General features: G+C 46.7%; 1 protein-coding gene across 3 annotated transcripts; it reads right to left on the bottom strand.

Moving 5' to 3' along the window:
• Positions 1-16,096: 16,096 nt before the first annotated feature.
• On the bottom strand, positions 16,097-22,866 carry SP8 (Sp8 transcription factor). 3 transcript variants are annotated; one of them, XM_081882894.1, is made up of 2 exons: positions 20,661-22,866; positions 16,097-20,039 (listed from the first exon to the last, which is right to left on the bottom strand). In XM_081882894.1, the coding sequence occupies exon 2, from the start codon at positions 20,004-20,006 to the stop codon at positions 18,603-18,605; it is 1,404 nt and encodes a 467-aa protein (XP_081739020.1). In that variant the 5' UTR covers positions 20,007-20,039; positions 20,661-22,866; the 3' UTR covers positions 16,097-18,602. The 3 variants fall into 3 exon arrangements, with proteins under 3 accessions (XP_081739020.1, XP_081739019.1, XP_081739018.1); XM_081882893.1 differs by having other exon boundaries at positions 21,168-22,866; XM_081882892.1 differs by lacking the exon at positions 20,661-22,866 and having other exon boundaries at positions 16,097-20,337.
• Between the last annotated feature and the right edge of the window lie 255 nt (positions 22,867-23,121).

The following is a 23,121-nucleotide window of genomic DNA, read 5'->3' as shown; positions in this document are numbered from 1 at the left end:
TTAAAATTGCCTCTCCTGTTCAGTGATACAAGCAGCTGTGGGTGAAACTTCAAAAACACCTTGGGCTCTGCATCCTTTCTCCTGTGCTCCTGATACCATTTTTTTTCTATCTGGAATGCTGCAAATTTGCTGGCAGCCCTAAGGGGAAGAGTTGGCACCCCTTCCTTTGCTGCCGCCTGCTTGTGGGGAAAAGGGGCAGCACATCGATCCTCATGCCATTCCATCTGCCCAGTCAAAACTGCTTCCCCAGCTATTTGCCACAACATTTTTACAAATACTGCAATTATAAATTAATGCAGCCTTCAACACCCTACGCCCGTTCAGATGTTGTCAGACTAGGTAAAAGTAAAGGACCCCAGGATGGTTAAGTCCAGTCAAAGGCGACTATGGGGTTGCGACGCTCAGCTTGTTTCAGGCCTAGGGAGCCGGCGTTTGTCCACAGACAGCTTTCCGGGTCATGTTGCCAGCAGGACTAAACCGCTTCTGGCACAACAGGACACTGTGACAGGAGCCAGAATGCATGGAAGTGCCATTTACCTTCCTGCCACAGCTGTACCTATTTATCTACTTGCACTGGCATGCTTTCAAATTGCTAGGTTGGCAGGAACTGGGACAAAGCAACGGGAACTCACTCTGTCACGGGGATTTGAACCACCGACCTTCTGATTGGCAAGCCCAAGAGGCTCAGTGGTTTAGACCACAGCACCACCCACATCCTCCCATTGGCTACTGATTTATTTATTGAATTTACATCCCACCTTTTTCTCCAAGCAGCTCAATGTGGCATATATGTTTCTTATTGGATATTTTAATTCCTACAACCTCTCTGGTGGGTTAGGCTGAGATGCAGTGATGGGCTCAAGATCACCCAGTGAGCTTCATGGCCAAGTGGCGATTGAACCCTGGTCTCCCAGGTTCTAGTCTGACACTCTAAACCACTATACTACACTGAATGATGGGAGTTGTAACCCCAGTGGAGGGCACTGGATTGGAAAGGGCTAAATTAAGAATTTAGGTTGTATTTATAGCTGTTATTTTATTTTTAAAAACCACACAAACCACAGGGCTCATTAGAAAAGGCATTTCTCTGAATAGTACTGTATAATCCAAGATACGCGAAAAAGAAAAGGGAAATCAAAGCTGTGAGATGACATTAAATTATAAATAGAGTGTGTGATTATATCTTCAGTGGCATTTTCTCTCTCTACATCTTCAGGGACATGTACGGTACATGGACTGCAATATTTTCCAGACTACTTTTTCCTGAAACGTTTAATTCTTCAGTATCACATAGGCAAAGAGCCAAGAGTTTACAATTACATTTAAGCAAACTGGTTTAAATTATTTCTTCTTTCTAAAAACAAAAAACCTAAATACTATCACAGACTGAATAGACACATCAGCTTTAACTTATCAAAACCCGCATTTTTCATATTAACCAACTTGGGTAGAAAGGCTTTGCAATGCATGGGGCTTAATAAGAGCACTTAAAAGGCAACCAGATCTTCAGCTGGCAGAAATCTGTGGTGCATTCAGGTGGATTTAAACACATTTCCTTAGCACCATTCAAACACCGAACAATCAGCTCAAGGGGAACAGGTAGCTAAGCGTCCTCCTCAAGTTACGGATGGAAAATTAAGGCAGACAGGTTGTTGACATTAATCCATGGAGTATTCAAGCCCAAGTCTGTGCAGAGATTGGGCGACAGGAATCAGAAGAGGAACGGGGCTGGTGTGTTGCCGAGTTCACCCTGTAGCCCAGATGCAAGATAATCATAGCTTTGCCATTCCTAACAGATGCTTGCTGATCAAGTCTAATTTTAAAACCTAACATCCAGTGATGGGAGCTCCAGAGGCCTACCTCGGAATCTGTTCTATGGCAAGGCGATGTTTGTAGTCCATTTCATTACAACTATCTATTGTCCTGCATCGTACAGTGACCAAGGTAGGCAGTGGAGATCTACCCTCTTTTCATGCAGCTTTTGAAAACTCAGTTTTGCCGCCAAAACAAAGGCAACCAACTGCTAACACATAATCTGAAGCTGTAAAATGTAGCAGCCTTGCTGGAATTAAGAGGTTTGTATCTGTTCAGTGCCCTTGAAAGCCCTTGAGCTCCCTAGAGAGAAGGTGGGGTGTATTATATTAGTGATGCACTTTCAAGTGTTCAAAGTAATTCACAAGTGTTGTTGTTATATTTTTATATCCTGCCTTTTTCCCTAAAGGGACTCTAGGTGACTTACAGCTAAAATCGAGACAGCTAAAAACATATAAAAAACAATCATTCAAAAACAATGAAACCTTTGTCGAATTAAAATATATACATATAAAAGATCACATACAGATCTTTACAATAAACACGTCACAACACCAGCCCTTTCCCTAAAAGCAGTCAGTTCCCAAAAGCCTCTTGGAGCAAGAAAATATTCACCTGCAGCAGAAGGACAAGGTGGAAGCTAGTCTCTCGGCAGGGAGTCCCAAAGTCTAGGAGAAGCAGCCAAGAAGTTCCACTCTAGCATTCCTACCAAGTTTGCCTGGGATGGGGGCAGGACCAAGAGAAGGGCCCCCTCTGAACCTCTCAGAGCCCAGGAAAGTTTGTATGAGGAAATACGGTCTTTCATGTTTTCACTCTTAGCAGAGGCAGGCAAAATTGAGACTAGGATGCATGGAAGATCTCTAGGTGGAGAAGAACCATAGCTCGGTTGCAGAGCGTCTGCCTTGCATGAAGGAGGCCCCGGGTTCAAGTCCTGGCATCTCCAGGAAAGGTTGGAAGACAACCTTGTCTGAAACCCTGGAAAGCAGCTACATGGTTTGTTGTTAACAATCTAGGTGAACCGATCATCTGACTCAGGATAAGGCAGCTTTCTCTGTTCATATGGTGAGGGAGCCTAAAAAGATCCTGTGCTGCAATTCCCAGGTGAACCAACCTGGACTCTGTGATCATCATCTGCCCTTCTTTGTGTACCTCCTCCATGAGAGGTCCAGAGGATGGCAACACGAGAATGGGCCTTTTCTGTGATGGCTCCCCATTTGTGGAATGCTCTCCCCAGGGAGGTTCGCCTGGTGCCTTCATTACATATCTTTAGACACCAGATGAAAATATTTCTCTTCAACCAGGTGTTCTGTGGCCTTTTAAATGTGTTTGTGGGACGGGGTTATTGATTTGAATTTGTTTTGTTTTGTTTAATTATTCTGTATTTTGTATTCTCATTTTGCATTCTTCTGTTCTGACCTGCCCTAGGATCTTCAGTTGAAGGGTGGTATAAAACCCTTTGTCTACAACTGCAGAAAATCCCTCTTAATTATCTACAACAGCGAAAGTGCCTCTTCCACACAACTAGATGCAGCAGGCCTGTCCTTTGTGCTTTTCTTTGCTATTGCATCATCTGGCCGCCCTAACTCTGATCCTTAGCATCTTTTCTCTGAAGTAGGTCTACTGCTTCCAGTCAAGTTTGCATAACTTTATATTTTGGGAGGTGTCACTCCTGGATGGTGGTAGTGTGAGACAGAAAGTGAATGAGAACTTATTGAAGCCAGTGAGATGTGCCTTTTTTAATACCCAAGGCTGCAATCCTAACTCCACTTACCTGGGAGTAAGCTGCTTTGGGTCCAATAGGGCATACTTCTGAGTAGCTAAGGTTCAGACTGCACAGTAAAATCTAGCCCCCTTTAATCTAGCCCCACTACTCTGCCTACAGGTAACTGCATACTAGCAGACAACTGTTTGCCACCTTTATCCAGTCCTTTGCTTTCAGACCATCAGAGCAAGGAGGTCATGATGCCTCATCCACAACACCTTTAATCTTCTTGATTAAACTCATCCCTGGAAGTTGTGAAGCAAGAATGAAGTGTCCCCTGAGCAGCTACAGAGTGCTTTTCCCTCCCTGCTGGGCAATGGTGGTGACAAGAAGTGCCGGCTTTTATCATTTCAAAAGGAGAGCGCCCATTTCTTCTGTGTCCCAGCTTCGCTTGCTACAAACCTGAGATGATAGTTGCAGTGAATGATCAGTGCAGTGTCATTCAAAGGGCACCCCAGAAATGGACACTTTGCTTCATCTCCCAGTTACTCTGGGAGTACAGTGCTGAACAGGATCACCCTCTGACCTCTGCCATGGCTAGGGGACCAAGGACCAATGAAAGGGGGGGCTGGGTGAAATGCAAACAGCAGATCCAGCCAGCCTCATCCATCAACCCCAGATGCTGCTGTTCCAGTCCTTGCCCTCCTCCTTCTGGTCCATTCCTTTTTTCTTTTCTATTGTTTTCAACAAATAAAAAATCTGTACACTGCTTTAAAATTATACATGCTTTTTATTAATTGTAATATTCATATAATAATGATGTTGTTTACATCCCACCTTTTCTCTAAGTTGGCAACCTGTGCATAGTTCTTCCTCGTCCCATTTTATCCTCACGACAACCCTTTGAGGTAGGTTAGGGTGAAAGGCAGCGTATGGCCCAAGTTCACCCAGTGAGCTTCATGATTATGATGTCTACTCAGAAGTAAATGCTCTAGGGCCCAATGGGACTTTCTCCCAGCAAGTAAGTGCATGTAAAGCTTGACGCCTTAGACTGCATATAACCCCCTCCATATCGTATAATCTGATCACTGTTATGAACAGCAAGACAGAGTGTTTCAAATCAGCAACATCTTTTTCTCAATCAGCTTTCATTTACTTTGCTTTACACCTAGCCGGTGGGAAAGTTCTGATGAACTCCGAAGCTTGCACACTAAATAATTCGGACTTTGGAATACTTACAGGAAAGTACTTCCAAAAGCTCCGATGAACAAACCAATATCTGAAAGACAAAGTGGATGATGCTGAAAACAGCATCTGGATTCTGCAACCTGAATTTTTGCAGGTTAAAAGAAGACACAGAGCAAGATAAGTCAGTAGAGGCTTTGATTGCAGAATGGCTGGCTTCTACATTTGATCTGGAGGCATCCTCGGGGGGGGGGGCACCTGGAGAAAAGTTCATAGAGTCAAGTTTTACTTGAGAGCAACACCTGGCACCCCAGATGTAGAACTGTAAAATGTATGAACTATTAAGAATAAGGAGCTCATGCTAAAACAAAACAGAATTAAAGCTGCAATCACATTTAGGCATCTGACATGCTGTACAGTGGTACCTTGGGTTACATACACTTCAGGTTACAGACTTCGCTAACCCAGAAATATTACCTCGGGTTAAGAACTTTGCTTCAGGGTGAGAACAGAAATCGCGTGGCGGCAGCAGGAGGCCCCATTAGCTAAAGTGGTGCTTCAGGTTAAGAACAGTTTCAGGTTAATAACAGACCTCCAGAACGAATTAAGTTCTTAACCCGAGGTACTACTGTATACTGAAACATGTTTCCTGCCACCAAAGAATTCTGGGAACTATAGTTTAAGGTGCTGAGAATTATAGCTCTATGAAAGGTAAACTACGATTCTCAGGATTGGGGGGGGGCCTGTGTATAAGGTGTATGCAGCCGTTCTCTAATATCTGTACTTAGAAACACTTCAAGTATGACAAGACCTGAACAACTGCCTTGCAAGAAGCAGGAATACAACAGGGGATACCCCTTTTACAGTGACTTGCTCCTCCTGTCCGCAAGAGATATGAATGAGAAAGGAGTACTTAGAATTCTCAAGGGGTGTGTAAGAGGCATCAGATGGCTGTGACACAGAAAGAAAATATTGTACATCTAGAGGGAACCAAGTACAAATGAAAAAGAACCGGTGAATCAGGGCAAAAGGAGAACATGCTGCCTTTGGGTTCAGACCTAAAGGACCCTGTGAACAGTTAACATTTTGTAGCCAACCTCCTCTCATAGGTTTTGGTACCCAAATATGGGAGAGCATCAAAGACCTGTGTATTATTTCTCAGGCTAGGTGAGAGTTGTGGAATTCATGTTCCCACTCCTAAAGTATGACAAATGGTTCATGTCCCAACTTAGGGAATTTAGGGGAGCGATATTTATTTACTCAATGTTCTAAGCCACACCTTCACCCACATATGGATTCTGGGGCCATAAGAAATAAAAACTTTATTAAAAGCAAGCAATGAAAACCCAAACAAGCCAGAAACTATTCAACCGCATAAAACAATGCAGTGTGTTTTATTAGTCTGAGCAAATGAAAACATATTCAGAAAACTTCTGCACCAGGGATATTTTGTTCTTGTTTAAGTGATTGGGGATCTTCAGAGGGATGCATACTCACTCCTGGTATATAACAGGTGAGCACATAAAAATACTAGAATCATTGTGCTTCAATTAAGCTGCCATCCTATAATCACTTACCTGGGAGTAAGCTTCATTGAACTCATTGGGATTTACTTTTGAAATGTTAAAAAAAGAGGCTACTAATTTTTTTTTAACGCCAAAAGCTTTAACCACTGCACAAAACTATAGAGAACTACACGGGTATTAGAGCAGCAGCCAGGATTGTATGTTCCTTCTAGATAGAGACACATGTTTTTTAAAATGGTGGAATGTTCTTTAAAGCCTCTTTGCTTTGCAACTCATTATGTTTCACCAGAATATCTCTGAAAGCAGAGGTATAGCCATAGTATTTGGTAATAATACAATACTTGCATGTGCATTGTAGGCTAATGATGACAACAGGAGGTGCATCATTGTAAAAGGAAAATTATATAATGACCGGGTGGTGCCCACCCATAATTAAATCATAATTATATTACAAGCTGGTGGTGATCTCTCTACGCCCCTAGTTAAAAGTAGGCTAAATGCTTTGAAACAAGTCTTTATACAATCGGGAAGGACAGGCCAATGATAAAGGATTATACTGCGATCCTATTACATGGGATTAAGCCCCATGAAACTTAATAGGACTTACTTCTGAGTAGACATGTGTAGAATTTCACTGAAAGCCACTCAGATGGAACATCCATATTCATACACTAAACAAATTATTTATAATCTAAGACCAGAGGTATGGCAGAGCTAAAACTCATGATTGAAGACCATGCATATTATTTGAGCATAGATAAATCTCACTCTTGGTGTGATTTTATCCTAACCACACAGAGCTTGAGGCACAGTCCACAAGGTGGATGCTGCCATCTGCACATGATCCGTTGATGCTCTGGTGAGGTGCAAGCTTGCAACTGAACAACCACTGAGGCAAACCAACAGATGGAGGCTGAATACCCTCCTGATGTTTAGCAGAGAGTTGAGGAAAACACTGATGGAAGACAGGATACTCTTTTAAAGAGAACATGTCACATCCATCAGCAACAGTTATAGGTGATCCCTTCAAAACTGTTATCAAGAGGTCACTTGATTGTCCTTGCCTCGGATGTGAAAAGAAAGAGAGGCACAATGGCAAGTCCTTGCATTGCAATTTCTAAACTGGAACAGGTGTAGAAAATGTTACCAACTCCAAATTACTAGAAAATCAGTAGAAACCAAGGAAACAAAGAAAATGGGGGGGACCTATATTTTACACGAAACAATCCTATTCTGAATATAGAAAAAGATACATATGTATTTAAAAAAAACCAAAGAAATCCAAGCAACAGCATCATCATGGGCCCACAATTAAGAATACAAATGACATAGCAACTGCTTTTGCAAAATATACAAGACTTTCTATCAATCAAATTTCCCTAAAGAGGTAGATGCCTCTGCTGTGCTGCAGAGATGTGGAATGCCCAAAATAGAGGCAGTACGTAAACAGGTGCCAGAACAACAGAGCTAGTCCAGAGAGCTAAAAAGTGAACAATGGAAATGCTCCTGGAACAGACTGCCTTCCTGCTGAGTTCTGTAAACATTTTAGTGGCAAGTTTCTAGCTCCTCCTGTGCTGGATGCCTTCAGTGGTGTGCCTTCAATCGGGCAAACGCCAGATTTTCGTGTGAAATAATTTTAATGCTGCTACTCAAAAGCAATGCAAGGAATTCTCTCCACCACAAGTATTCTGACCGATATCCTTCAATAACCAAGAGGAAATATTTGTTTTTACATCTATCCTAGCAGGTAAAATTTATTATTTTTCTGGAACCTAAATTAAAATTGATTCTGATGAGGTGACATTTCAGTTTTTTTCAAAAAGGCTCTTCCCGAGTTTTCCATAAATTACAAGAGTCCTGCTGTTTCTCCAGTTTCTTGCCACTGACAGTTTGGAATGGCCCTTTTTGAAACAACTGTTTAAAAGTATTAACTTTGAATCTAATTTATGTAGAATGGTAAATGTCTTGCATTCTACAGCACAATATTGTGCGGCAATAAATGGTGCTATGCCAGCCTGCTTCCCACTAACTAGGCAAGAGTGGCATAAAATACGATTACTGTATACACAGATGACCTCCTTCTTTTGACAATTCTTCCAGAGTTTGGTTCCTTTGGCTCCATCTCAGTATTTAAAAATAAACTGACAAATCAGAGGTTCTCATGATGTTATCTCTCTCAAGGAATTGTGGGGTATGTATTTCCCTTTAAATACATCACCACCTCAGTGAAATATTTTGGAGTAAATATAATTACTCAATTGTCACAGTTGTATCAAACCACCTTTGTAACACTCTTGAAAAATGCATGAATGATTTGGCATGGTTCCCAGTTTGGGTGGATAGCATGACTTAATATGAGGGTTGTATCATTATTTCCTATATTTATTTAAAACAGTCCCCATATATATTCCAGAAAAACCACTGGAGAAACGGCCGAATGATTTTCCAAAGTAGGGGTTCCTTACCCATGATATGTTTCACTCAGGTGGTCTGCGACCCCCTCCATCACATTACAAAATTCATATTGATTTTCAGTGGTGTTTTAATTGCTTCTTTTATTTCTTAACATGCTGTATTGTACTAAAATTTGCGTTCCACATAATGTTTGAAAAGTACTTTAGTAACATTGCAGTTGCTAAAAAACATGAAGTGATCCACCAAGACCCTCAAGTGGTGGGTGGCAGGGTGGGGGGAGTTTGAGATCCACTGTTCTAAATTTTATCTAGAGTGGGGGAAGGCATTGGGTACAAGCTCAAACATTATATAGAAAAACAAAATTATTAGGGGAACAGCAATGCCAAATCTTCTTTACAATGTTATTTCCTCCTGCTGGGTAAAAATGATAAAATGGACTCAAACTGAGCAACACACACACCGCTTATTATATGGAAGCTATTTTATGGACTGCAAAGCATACCTGTTGCTCCTAATAAACACGATGGTAGCTACTATGCTTAAGGTATGGCATGCCAAAGTATAGCATCTCTTTCTAGGTACACCAATCACCATTAGCCTAGTTTGTACTGCACAAATTTCAGCATAATTTTTCTTTCAACCAATTTTCACCCTGGATTCTAATGGATCTTAAATGCTTTATAAATCTATAACCTAATCAGAATTTGATACCTTATGACAGGCTACAACCATCATCACCAAAGACCCCCTCAGCCATGGCTAGAATATTTGCAAACAGAAAAGTTCCATGAAGAAATAATGATTTGTTATGCCCCCAAATTAAAAGACTACTAACCTAATTTGAAAGCTTCTTTCAAGAAGCTAACTCATTGGATTGAGGGCTGGTTTCACAGATATGTGTCAGGTTGCAGTTCAGGAACAATAAAACAATTTGCAAGTTCAAACTGTGGAGTGGAGTGGGGTGTGGAACACTAGCTATAAACTGCAAAAGAAGATTGGAGGATACTATTGTCCAGCAATACCTTAGGGTTATATTAATGATGAAGGTATAAAACATAACAAATTATGTATTAATTTATTAACTACTGCCTGGTTAGCAATAGAACAAAAATGGAAATCTGTCTATACACCTACAAGAGGGAACTGGGCTTTTTAGAGAGAAAGAAAGATTTTTTTAACAATGGACAAATTAATGCAATTAATTAATTCAGAAGGCTAAACAGAAATCTCATCATTTTAGGGGAAAGTACATTTAAGCTTTAATGCAATTATTATTATAGTATGTACATTTTGCACTGCATTTCCTCCATTCAGAATCTCCCTGCTTACTTTCTCCCCACCCCGCTGCCCCCATCATACACCTGGCAATCTAGTATAACACCTCAAGCATCTGATGAACCGGACTCTAGCCCTCGAAAGCTTTTGCCAAAATAAATTTGTTGATCTTTTAACAGGCTGCTGCCGTCGCCCACAGCTTCTTCACTTCCTTCGCGAGGTGGCGCTGTTTCCCTGCGCCAAGGAAAGAGAGGCTGTGCGTTGAATGTGGGGCGATCTGTTGCTCTGTCTGGCCGTGGACTCAATTTGGCAGTTCGGAAAGAAGAGGAGAACGAAGGATGCATCGGCCAGCACAACAACCCCCTCGGTCTCGTTCCTTGCAATGCATCGGCCCGCACAGCGGAGCTGGAGGCGATTGCTTGCCCGTCTGTCTGCCTGCCTTTCTCCTTTGCGCAAAGTCACAGGCAAGAGGCTTTTGCAGCTCCCGAAACAAGGGTCACCCTTATAGATTCGGCCTGGGGTTCTCATCATGATGACCCATCGGAGGTCTCGCGCCCAGCAAAAGAAAGTATTCAGCTGCGTTTGCAAGAATTCTCTTGAGTGGCTCGGTAGCCCACGTTAGTGCAGTTGTCCAGCTATAATGGCCTCTTAAGGATGCAGCCAAAAATAAACGCTTCCTTGGCCTCTCTCAAAGGGACAGCCGTCCTACACAGATGCATGCCCTCAAAGCATCGACATCCGAAGAGGGTGCTTCTATAAGCATCCCACTGTCTTGGGTGTAGCCAAGATTTATGGGGGGGGGGCAGGAAACCCACCTGTCATCATCCTCTGTTTGGCTGTCTAGCAGAATCCGGGTGAAATGTCTCAACAGCAGTTGTTTTAAATTACTTTCTCTTGACCCCAAATGCTCAGGGGGGAAATCTGTCAAAATCTTTCTACAATTTCTACTTTTAGTCAAGTGTGTTTTATATATTTACTTGATTTAGGGAGGCAGCTGCCCCCCGTTCCCCCCTGGCTACGCCCATGCCCACTGGATCAGGGCCTCCCGAGCCATCAGCCGCGCCAGGGCAGCGGGGGTAGCAGCTAGGCGACCTCACGTCATTCCTTTGAGAGGAAGAAAGATAACAATTGGAGTCAAAGTTGGCAGAACAGGAGGCATTACACCTTTAGGGGGCTGCCAGGAAGACCCCTTCGAAACACTCCATCCGGATCAGTACTATAAACCTCTTAGATGTTTGGATAATTAAGTGATGTGTAGATTTTAAAACAAATAAAGTAACAAACAAGGTCGAGAAGGGCACTGTTTGGTTTCTAATTCGGAACGTATTTTGCTTCCCAAACGTTTGTGCTCAGAGGTCTCAAGCCTCGCTGAGTTTAATGCGGACTTAACTTCTGGTTAAGTGGGTTGAGGGTCTCCGACCCGTTTGAAACCAAAGCAGTCTAGTTTTAAAAGTAATTCGCGGCCCCAAGAGAAGCAGCACTATTTCTTTCCGCCAACCCAGATGGCTTTAGAAGAGGCTTGGACAAATTCTTGGAGGGCTAGCGTAGGCTTCTGGCCGCGATACACAATCATTGGTGCTACCTGGGGTTCCCATGTCACCTCCAAACTGAAAACGTGGCCACGACCTTCCCTGCATCTATCACAAATTTAAACGAAGCTGGGGAGCAACTGAAAAGCGTTAAACCAAAGGACGGATTTAAGGCTCTTTGAAAGAACAAGGCTGCAACCCTAACTCCGTTTACCAGGGAGTAAGCCCCGTCGGATCAATAGGACTTACTTCTGAGTAGACATGGTTAGGGCTGCAGGCTAACAGCGCAATCCTATGCACGTTTGCCTGGCGGTAAGTTTCATTGGTCCCCATACATATACATATACAGGATTGCACTGGAAACGCTCGATTGTGGCATAAGCTTTTGTGGACTAGGTCTGTCTAGTGTATGACCCGCTTCCTTTTAATAGGAAGGAGGCAATCCTCAAAGTGCAACTTGACTGCGGAGTAAATCCCATTTAACTCAGCCGGCACGAGAGGATCTCCCCTGGAAATGCCCCCGGGCACTCCTGGAACTTGCGCATCGGAGGACATAAACCCGGGATAGGAAGAGGAGAGCGCAAGGGCAAGGGCAAGCAACCGGGAAGCAAATCCCCAAGAAATCAAGCAAACTACGTAGGCGAGCAACCCATCCAGAAGTCAAGGGCAGCGCTCCTTTCTATTAGGATGACGCAAGGACAGAGCCAAGATCGCCAGACGAATTCACACGGCGCAAACAGTTTAGGATGGCAGCCTCAGTCCCAAAACTTATCCTTCTCCCAATAACGTCAGAAGGGCCAACTAAACCTGCTGCCTGTCGTAAGATTATTACATCTGTATCCACTATTTCCCCCCAAAGATCTCTTCCTGTTCCCGCCCCAGTCTTATTCCCGCAACAACACCCCTGCGCTGTAGGTAAGGGAGACTAAGAGAAAGAGAGACGCCCACGATGAATGACGGAGCAGAGATTGTATCCTGGTCCTTGTCCGACCTTTCCCGCTATTACACAACGCCACACCAACTCTAAAACGCGGGTGAGAATTTAAAAGCCCCTAATCCGCAAGGAGTCCTGTGCCCCACCGGCCCAGGGGGCAGAGGGACCAGCGAGCCTTTTCCTTTGGAAAGGGGAAGGGAAGCGGCTGAGGCTGGCTGCAATGTTGTTTTGGAAACCCAGGACGCTGGCTGCCTCTAGGAGAGGTTTTGTCCCCGGGGGTGTCGGGTCTTTTACGCAACCTGGGAATCTCGAAAGCTCCCGGCGCGTCTCCTTGCCCTTTCCAAGAAAAGCAATTGGAACAAGCCAGTGGGCGATCAGTAGGGTCCCCACTACCCCGCTACCGAGTCCCCCTACCTTCTAGCCAAGAGGCTGGAGGGTTTAAGTGACTCAACTTTGAGAGCAATTGGAGATCATGAAATGAAAGAGGTGGTCGATCCTTTACTGCCTGGAGTGGGGCAGAGATGGGGAGGAAGGGGGGAGATCCACATTTAGCCAGGCTTACCTCCCTCTTTTTGTATTGCGAGTCAAAGGGACCGGAAAAGCGGGCATGTCTATTCACGCAGGAATAATGTTATTCGCCCTTCCACGTTTCAGGAGTTGTGCTCGGCTTTAAAGTGATTCACACCCTCATTCTATCCTCATTTACTTGGAATGAAGGCCAGAGAGACCTGCTTCCAAGGCTGAAATCCTAACATGCTGTCTTGCGCCGTAGCGCACTCTGGTGTTCAGGATCAGGTTAGGTTAGAAGGCTTATGAAGAGTGCAGTTCAGCCCCACTCAAGGCCGTGGGGCCAAATAGCCGGCTTCCCTACCTGGGCCTGGCCTGGTGGGGTCTAGTGGTTAGGCGGGTTGAAGTTACAAAGTCGCTTTGCAAAGGCGGTATCTCCACGCAAAACCGCACAGGCTGTAACTGACACAGCCCGCTGGTGCCCACTGCGCGTTTCCCCCTCTGCATGGTCCCCTCACCCACTCACCCCAAGGAAACCCGGTTCTGTTCCTCAGTCTTTCACAAAAATATCCCAAGCGGAGACAGGAGAGATCCTAAGTTACTGGGGGAAAAGTGGGAATAGCTGCCCTCTCTCCCCTCTCTCCCCCCGCGCGCACCGACTTCAACAGCAGCAAGGCACAACTTTGGAGAGCAGGGAACCTTTCAGTGGGTCAAAGAGCAAACGAGAAGTGCCGTAATCATTTGAAGGCACTGGGGGGACGGGTTGATGGAGACCCGATTGACCTCGGGGTCAGGCTGGCCTCTGCCTTAGGAGAGGGGCGGGTTGGGGTGGCTGGGTGTGAGGCTGAGAAAGATACACCACACCAACCTGGATGCTTCCTACTTTGGAGCAAACCTAACAACCTTCCTAGTTTCGACTGAGAAGCAGCAAAGGCAAGTCAATAAACTCATATCGACGCCCTCGCCGAGAGAGAGAGAGAGAGAGAGAGAGAGAGAGAGAGAGAGAGAGAGAGAGAGAGAGAGAGAGAGAGAGAGAGAGAGAGAGATTACTCCAGTACCTCTTAAAAGGTAAAGGACCCCTGACAGTTAAGTCCAGCCTCTTACTGCTTGCTTACTCGGGAGCTAGAAATGACCGCAGAGATCCTGAACAGCCCCGACTGAAAACACTAGCGCATCTTAAGAAGCGAGGAGAAGGTGGCTGCCACCTGCTCCAACTGCAAACCTTACCGCGCTACCGTTTGTGGTTTTCGTAACTTTATCCTTTTAGAAGGAAAACTGTGACCCGATGGAGAGACAAGCATGACAACAGGGAAGGCGCGTTAAACCGATACAAGGCTCCTCTGTTAGATAGAGGGGAAAGGTTTTGGAGGGATGGGAGGGGAAAAAAACCAATCAAAACAAAACCCCTTGCTCTGCAGGCCGCCTAACATTGCTTCCAAATTTTGGTGTGGAAACCTGAATGAGAACACGATTAAGAATAGCAATCCTCTTCCCCAACGATTGGCAGCGGAGGGTGCGCAATAGTTTTACAGCTCTCGGCCCCACATGGCCCCAGATAGTCTTGCAATTGCCTATTTCTTGCAGCCTCAAACCCAAACTTTCTGTTTTCGCCTATCCAGTTTGGAAGGGAGGCAACACCCAGCAAGATCCCTTGCCAAAAAAATAACGCGCTCAAGATTTCCGGGTGGCAGTGGCGGAGGGAAACAAAACAGACTCACGCATGGGCGTAGCTGCGGGGAGCCAGGGAGGGGCAGCTGCCCCCCAAAATTAAAAATTATATATACTTAAGTAACTAAGGTTCTGCCCCCCCAAATCCTGGCTACGTCCATGGACTCACGTAACAAGCACCACGGTTCCTCCAAATGTAACCTCGTAGGGCTTCTCACCTCGTTTTTCTATTGCTCTCTTTATTGCTCCGGAAACTAGCCCTAATCCTAAACACATTCATTTAGAACTAAGCCGGCACACACTTGTTGGAATTGGCACTGGAATTAATGTGCTGACTTTTGAATGAATGTCCTTAGGATCGGGTTGTTCGTTCCAAGGAGATACTTGTCTCTTTTTCTTAGAGCGGCGAAGATCGGGATGCTAGGACCGCTCTCGTGACAGCCTTAGACAATAGCCAAGAGAGCTAGATCAACAGTTAGCGAGTGCTCCTTCTGGACTTAAAGCTTCATGCTGATCAAGCACAAGGGCTCTTTGGGAAAAGGAAGCCTCCCATTGTCAGAGCAGTTAATTGTTCACTTGCAGCCCCGGGAAGAATTTCCTTCCCAACGCTCCGATCCTAAGCTTCTTTACACGGAAAGTGGGTTCTGCTGCACTCGGATCCAGATGCCAGTCAGCAAAGCCCAGGGTCGGAGTATTTAACGATATAGTATCACTTCCTTTGCACAAATTGCAGAACTTTGCATTAAAAAAAAAAGACAGACAGAAAGACACTCTTCACTCTACCCTTGCTTTCGTTTTCCATTACAGTAAAAGGAAACACAAGACGTGCCTGTATGTGTATACACATATAAACACAGAGCTAATATTTTCCAAATCGTGCCCCCCCCCCCATCAGATCTGGTGATGAGCAACAGAGGTTAATACAATCTGGATGTATTTCACAAATGAGTACATTCTTAAAGTATAATTTGAATACCAAAGTGCTCATTCATCAGCAGTTATTATTCACAGCAATTGTTATATTTTCCCTCCTTGACACAACATCCGCAAGATTTCCGACACCCCTGACTAAACAGTCCTACTTAGAAGTAAACTCGGTTGCTGTCAATAGGACTTCTTTCCCTGATGTCTACTTTCAATGAGGTCTCCATGGAAATGTTAACCAACCAGGTTAGAGAGTATATATGCTTTCAAGGGGAATATCAGTCAGAAGAGGGAATTCGAAGATGAATTTGAAGATGCCATCTTTTTATCTTTAGAAAGAAATTAACTAACCTAACAACAATTATTTTATCTGGTGTTTATTAATTCCATTTAAAATCTTACAGATAAAAATCAATTACATTTCATGCATTTAAAATGCAAATTTAAAGTGTTCCAGCGAAAGGCTTTTTTCCATTTCAATGTGAAATATCCAAACTTATTTCAACATTACAATGAGACTATTTGTTTGCAGGGTTTGCAAACTTCAAAGTAGCATCAGGAGTGTTTTAGTAACATTCACCATTATTATTTTCAGGAAATACACATAGGCCATCATTAGTCAGTTTCACTTGGACAGTTTATTTAATACATGGGTCTGGGTGCGCCCACTGTTTTGAAATATAGGAGAACTCTCACTTAAACTATACCTGAACTGCCAGCAAATGCAAATAAGTACATGCTCCATTAAATTAAATGTCATTCAACATTTATCAAATATTGTTTGCTTAATTACAGTCTTACGCCTATCTAAATTAATATTCAAGCAAAAACTATATCCTGAAGTGCAATTTGCTGCACACTTCAAGGGACAAGTTAAAAATGCAGTTAATTAGGACTGCAACAATAATGCTTTAATATTTTCTTGTGACCAAAAAGAGGAGGGGGGAAGAAGGGGGGAAGCTCAAGTGTACTTTAATATATTTTCAAATATTTACTGGAAGTAATATACAAGAAAAATACTATACAAAATCGTCTCCTGGACAACTGCATCTCACACCGATACACTGGTGGAGTTATATTTGTTAGCTATTTTACAACGATTCCGTTGTACAAACCATTAGGTTTAGAATTATTTTACAAATATTTGTCCCTATGACCCCCCCTCTTTTTTGGCATTCAAACTACAGGCTCGCTGAAAAGCAAGGGTACTTTTTAAATTATTTAAATCAGAAAAATAATGCTACAAATAATAATTTTAATCCTAGGTGCATCTAGAGCACTGCATGAATATAGATGCTGAAACTCTGAAATCAGAGGGCTATCCCGCTGGTACAATTTTTTAAACATGGGAGAAACTTTTAAGAAAATGAAGTTACTGAAAATTAGGCTATATCTCTATCTTTTAAGAGAAAAATCTTCAGAAGAGATCTGAAGTCAAACACATTTTGAATTATGGGCACTATCCAGCCACAATTAAGCAATTTAAAGTCATTTTATTTCAATAGGTTAGAATCAATCTTGAGTTTAGCCACTGAAACCAACTGGACATTAAATTTGTCTGGATTATAGTCAAGGTTTCCAAGAACAAATGTAAATGTTTGTGTCCAAAAGTGTTGGATTTGCCAGAGTAATTACACTTTCTCCAAGAAGCATTTTTTAAAAAGAAAAAAAGACTAAGCATGATTTAGGCTGTGATCAATTAAGGCAGAGAACTTAGATTTATAGCCCAATCCATAATTCACTTAAATTAGTGGGGTTTACACTGATACAGTCCAACTGAAGGAAATGAATGCAGCCCAACCCTATGCATGTTTTCTTCAGAAGTAAGATCCACTGTGCTCAATGGATATTACTCCCATAAGCATGCATAGGATTGTAGCTTAAGGCAACTTAATTCAGTTTTACTTACTTCTGTGTAAACATATATGGGGTTGAGCTGTAAAGTTGAAATCCTAAGGACACCAAGAAGATCCTTGGACATAACCTCTTATTGAAGTCACTTATTTCAGGGCATTTGTTTTAGAATTGGATGCCAGCGAAATCTGCTGAAATTCAGGAATTTTCCTTTGGCTGTAAATCTCACGGGCTTCAAAGGGGCTATCACTCAAAACACTCCTTTACTTGGAAGAAAGTTTAATTGACTCCCATTGAATGTAACGCCCCACCCCCCCAACCTCAGGTAGGGATCACAGACTAAAATGCCTTGGACTAGCCTCCGAAGCAGTTTACTTTGAAATGTTGTAAAATAAGTAACCACTTCATTCCAATTCGGAATACTCTGGCGTAAGTGATTTGCGAATGGGGCTGGTTAGTGATCACACCTACATGCACACTCACATATCCACAAACACACACACAAATGCTTCAGGCTTCACCCTTTTACTCCAGAGTAATCCCACCAACTTCAACGGGCAGCATTCTAGCGGGCTGGCGACTGCAGTTCAATGCAAAGTTGAAGAGAAGTTTAGGAGTGGACCGAAATAATAAGGTTTTTTTTTAATTTTAAAAAAAGCTTCCCACGATATATATATATTTAATTCAAAGTGCTTTCAGCGGGAGATCTTGGCTACTTTTTGTTTTGTTTCCTGATAAGAGACTCTAATTCTCAATCAATAGGTTGTTGGCTCTGCAGTTTGTCCAGATCGGGATCCCACGCCCTCCCTCCGTCCCGCAGGTTGGAGACTTTCCCCCCTGCCAAAAAATAAAACCTCTTCCCCTTAGAGCGTGGAAGTCAGTGGGGAGGGGGGGCGGCCTCTCTGGAGCAGCTGCATGGGAGACCCCCAAAGATCCCGCGAGAAAGTTCCTCCTCCTCCTCCTCTCGCCCGTGCGCGGCTCAGGCGGCGTAGCTGCGAGGGCGGCCGGGGGCCGGAGCTTGCGGGGCAAGGCAGCCCAGTGAGGGGTCCGTGCGGGGGATCAATGCGCGGCGCTACTTACATGTCCAGAGAGATTTCCCCCGTGTTTTTTGTGTTTTGTTTTTAACCCCCTGACCAGAGTCGCTGAGACAGGCGCGAGGTTTCCCCTCAGGCGGCTGGGCGGGAAAACAAAAAGGCGGGAGGAGAAAGAAGGAAAACCACACACACACGAAAAGGAGTCCCCTCGGGGCCTTGCCTCGGAGCCTGCCGCTTTCACTCCAGGCCGTTCCGGTGGCCGGGCTCGGAGGCCTGCAGCAGCTCCGGGGAGTGGCAGGGCGGGCTGCCGGGGGCGCTGTGCTCGCTGTCGGTGTCGCTGCCTTTCTTGCCTCCTCCCGAGCCGCCGCCTCCGCCGCCGCCTCCTCCCGCGCCGCCTCCGCTGTGGGTCTTGACGTGCTTGCTGAGGTGGTCGCTGCGCATGAAGCGCTTGTTGCAGACCGGGCAGGCGAAGCGCTTCTCGCCCGTGTGCGTGCGCAGGTGGCGCTGCAGCTCGTCCGAGCGCGTGAAGCGCTTGCCGCAGAAGAGCCAGTTGCACACGAAGGGCCTCTCGCCCGTGTGCCAGCGCAGGTGCGCCTTGAGGTGCGACGTCTTGCCGTACACCTTGCCGCAGCCGGGGATGTGGCAGCTGTGCAGGCCTTTCCTCCTCAGGCTGGCGCCGGCGGGGCCGAGCCGCTCGGCCTCCTGGCAGTTGGGGCAGTCGCAAGTGGCGCGGCCCGAGTAGCGGCGCGCCGAGGAGCGCGGGGAGCCGCCTAGCGGCGCGGAGGGGCCCGCGCCCAGCATGGAGCCTCCCGCGCCCGCCGTCAGGGGCGACGGCGACGGCTCCGGGTACGAGCCCGGCAGCACGGGCTTAAATCCGTCCATGAGGTGCTGCCCGGCGGGGCTCAGGAGGTGCGTCGAGGCCGCGCCGCTGCTGAAGGCCGAGTGGCCCGCCAGGCCCGAGTAATCCGAGTTGTAGGCGCCCAGAGGGGAGTGCAGGGAGCCGGCGGGGAGCCCCGCGGCGGCCGGGTGGACCCCGTTGGGGTTCTGCACGTCGAGCCAGCCGGCGCCCACGTCCCACCAGCTGGAGGCGCCCGCGTCGCCCGGGTGCGAAGGCTTGAACCACGACTCGTACGGGTGCGCCATGCCCACGCGCGGGTAGATGCCCTGCAGGCCGTCCACCGACGTGTGCACCTTGGAGATGAAGACCGGCTGGTGCGCGTCCTGCGCCCCGCCGCCGCCGCCGCCGCTGCCTCCCCCTCCGCCGCCGCCGCCCCCCGACGGCCCGGGCGCCTGGAAGACGGAGTAGTCGTTGGCGAAGGGCGAGCCGGCTGCCGCCGCGGCGCCGCTGGACGTGAGCGAGAAGGCGCTGGATCCCGGCGACCCGCCGCAGCTGAACGAGTCCGAGACGAGCGCGGCTGCTGCCGCCGCTGCTGCGGCCGCCGCCGCCGCGTGAGCCGAAGAGCCGTTTCGGGCCGAGGCGGAGACGCCGACGCCGGCCAGGCTGGAGCCCACGACGTTGCAGCTGCCCGACGACGAGCGTTTCCACGGGTGGAAGCCTTTGGCGAAGGGCGACGCGCTGTCCGACAGCGCCGACGGCGAGGGGCTGGGGCTGCCGATCTTGTTGCAGGTGGCGGCGAGCATGGCCAGCGGAGTGGAGCCCAGGCGCGGTTCTTCCTGCAGCGAGAAGGGAGAGAGGCCCGCAGGGAAGCGCGCGTCAGAATCGCCCGGGAAAGAGACCTCACGGCCAGGGTAGCCCCCCGCGCTGCTCGGCTTGCCCGCCGATGGGGAGACGGGGGCGGCCAGGAGCCAGCCGCGCTCGAGGAGCTGCTGCCGGACGCCTCCTCGAGGCTCCCCGGAGGACATTTAAGCTCCCGTCTCCCCTCTCAAAAACCCCCGGAGAGGCTTGCATTGAAAGAAAGCCGACGGCTTCTGGGCATGAAGCTGAAAACGCATCCCCGAGGCGAGCCGAGGAGCAGGAAGGGAGGCTAAAGCCCCGTCCAGATACATCACGGGCTCCTACTGGCGACGGGGAGATGCTTGGCCAAGCCCGGAGCCCCAATCCAGAGTCGCTCGGTTTCCAAAGAGTCTACTCCAGGATTTAGCCAAAACGATCCAGATTCAGATCTCTTTCCCCACCCAGCTGTCTGTAAACTTTTTTTAAGGGGGTTCTTTTTCCCACGGCAGTTTCCTCCCCCCAAACTCCAACAAAAAACAACAACCCAAGAACCACCCGCCGCCACCTTTCCTGTTCACCCACAGCTAGGAATTAGATTGAGAGGAAAAGGTTTCACATACCTGCAGGAAATGACGGGCTCAGTGAAATGTTAAAGGAGGGGAAAAACAACAACAACAGGCTGTCGCAATTTTTTTTTAAAAAAGGAAGGGAAAAAAACCTCGCAGGGAAAGAGGAGACCGAGCGAGGCAGCTGCTTTTTCCCTCGGAGCAGATAATAGAGGGAGGGAGAGGGAGAGAGGCCAGTTCTCCGGGGATACAGGAATAGCTCAGCCCAAGCTCTGGACGTAGTTCCTACTAATGCCCTTAAAACCTTTGCCTGCACGCTGACAAAAAAACAAAAAAAGTGACTGCCCTCTTTCTTCCTCCCCCTCCCCTTTTTCCGCTTTCTTTTCTCTCGAACTCACTTGGACTTAGAGAAAGGCAAAAGAGGGGAAAAAAATAAAAGCCTCAATAGGAGAGACTGATAGCCCCCGGTCAAGAGAGGGGCTACTTTAACCCTTCTCCAATCGCCAATAAAAAGGACCCAATTAAAACAGCAAAGGGGGGGGAGAAAATCCTCAGACTCACCCCTAGAAGTGAAGTTGCCATCCCACAAAGTGCCCTCCTCTCAGAGGATCTTTTTTATATTGATAAATCAGAGGCAGTGTTTTTTTTTAAGAGGTGTGCAATACAATGATCAGTTCCGCCCATTCCACCACAATTGTAGCTCCCTCGCCGGCTTTGAAGTGCCGCTGAGCCCGCGCCAGCCAATCCGCGCCGCCGACAGCCGCTCCGAGACGTGGCCGCGTGAGGTCATCATCGGCCCCGCCAAGCGCCTTCCGCCGCCGCTGCAACGAGGCGAGGAGCTCCTTTCCGGGAAGAAAGGCGGGCAGGCAGCCGCAGAGAAACAGAGAGAAGCTGCCGGCGGCAAGGATGCAGGCGAACGCCAGGGAGGGCGGCGAATGCACAGGCGCGCCTCTCCTCGCCCTCTTCCCGCTTCAGGTTTTCCTTCCAAAGTGCAACTCTCCACGCACCAGTCTCCCTCTTCTTTAAGCGTCGCTCAGTGCATTGCTTGGGGGAGAGCATATGAAACCCCCCTCCCCAGGGGTTTCTCCCCCCCACCACCACCACCACTTTAGGAAGGCATACATAAATCTGACAGCGCGCGCGCGCTCTAGGACTTGTGGCTTTAATTTAAAGTGGATTGCTTTAGACTTCCACTAGCAGCCCGCTCCCTTGCCATTCTCCGGATAAGTCATTTGGGTGGAAAACCCCGCTTTGGATGGAGGGAGGAACATTCCTTTCCATCCACCCACCGCCGCCCCGCACCTTCTGGTTATGTAAAGGAAGAGTGTTGTGTAAAACTGCAAAGAGCTGCAGATGTGGTTGAGAAGCCTGCGATAGGATTGCCCTCCGTTCTCCTCTCCAAAGGGCGGATTAAATCTATTTCAACTCCATACTCTTGCGCCTTCTTTTTTTATATTATTTTTCTTTATTTGCTTTGGGCGCGAGCATTCTCTCTTTTGTTGCAAATTTGGGGTGGGGCGGGGAAACCCTCTGGTCTGCTGCTGGAGCGGTTGGCGAAGCGCCTCAGGTGTTGCGCGCAATCGTGTTGCGCGCAGGGTTGTTGTTTTGCCTTCGGTACAACCATTATTAATTTAGGCAGAAGGGAAAGCACCAGCCGAGTTAAAACGTGCATTGGCGCTTCGCCCTGTCCCAATATTGATTTCAAGGTAGAGGTTAATGCCAATATTAGTAAAGAGAACCGGGTTGTTTTGACTTGAGGATGTGTTTGCCTTGGACGTCCCCGCGTCCTTAGATCAGCTTTGTAGCCCAGATCCCTAACATTGGTGTAAGACTAATGTGGCAAATTCTCTTTTTTCCTCCCCAAAGGCTGGGTGGGGGTGATGGACACCCCTTTCTAACGCCCTATGCTTATTGACTGTACATCATATCTATTGATTAAGGGGTAACGCGCATTATCATACTTCGAAGTAAGGAGTGAAGTAAATTAATGAACTGCTTTCTTTCTCTGAAGGCTGATGGTTACCATAAATGTCGTGTTTCTCTCCGCGAGCTGCTCTGAATGATTTTAGCCTGTTGAGAAGGCGTGACAGGCCAGCCCAGGAGGAGGAAGGGGTGGGGGAAGGAGGGAACTCCGTTTAACAAATAAAAAAGAATTAACTTCATTGCTTTGGTCTCCTTCTGTAATGATATTCATTTTAAAGACCTAATGCACACTTGTTTAAATTTCGGATTTAAACTGAATCAATCCTATCCTTGACCCCCCCCCCCTCACCACAAAAGGGGGGGCGAGTGCATGTGAAAGAAAACGCGTTTTACGGGAGAGCCCCTCACGTATGAATGAATGGCGATTAGCTTTATCTGTTGCCTTTATCCACTGTGCACCAGAAGTGTAACTATTAAGACATATTGGCAGATTCCACCCCCTCCTGAACAAGCAGGCAATACCTTTCCCTCGGAAAAGCAGAGGGCTAGAAGCGCTTGGCGTAAAACGACGGTTTTGCGTTGCCTCTCCACA

Source organism: Podarcis melisellensis, assembly GCF_964234715.1.
Source record: "Podarcis melisellensis genome assembly, chromosome: 12".
In the NCBI taxonomy this organism is placed as follows: domain Eukaryota; kingdom Metazoa; phylum Chordata; class Lepidosauria; order Squamata; family Lacertidae; genus Podarcis; species Podarcis melisellensis.
This window is presented reverse-complemented; position numbering and strand designations above follow the sequence as displayed.

Coding starts and splice junctions, on each gene's coding strand:
- SP8 (XM_081882892.1), bottom strand. CDS start 20,228: ATGTCCTCCGGGGAGCCTCGAGGAGGCGTCCGGCAGCAGCTCCTCGAG.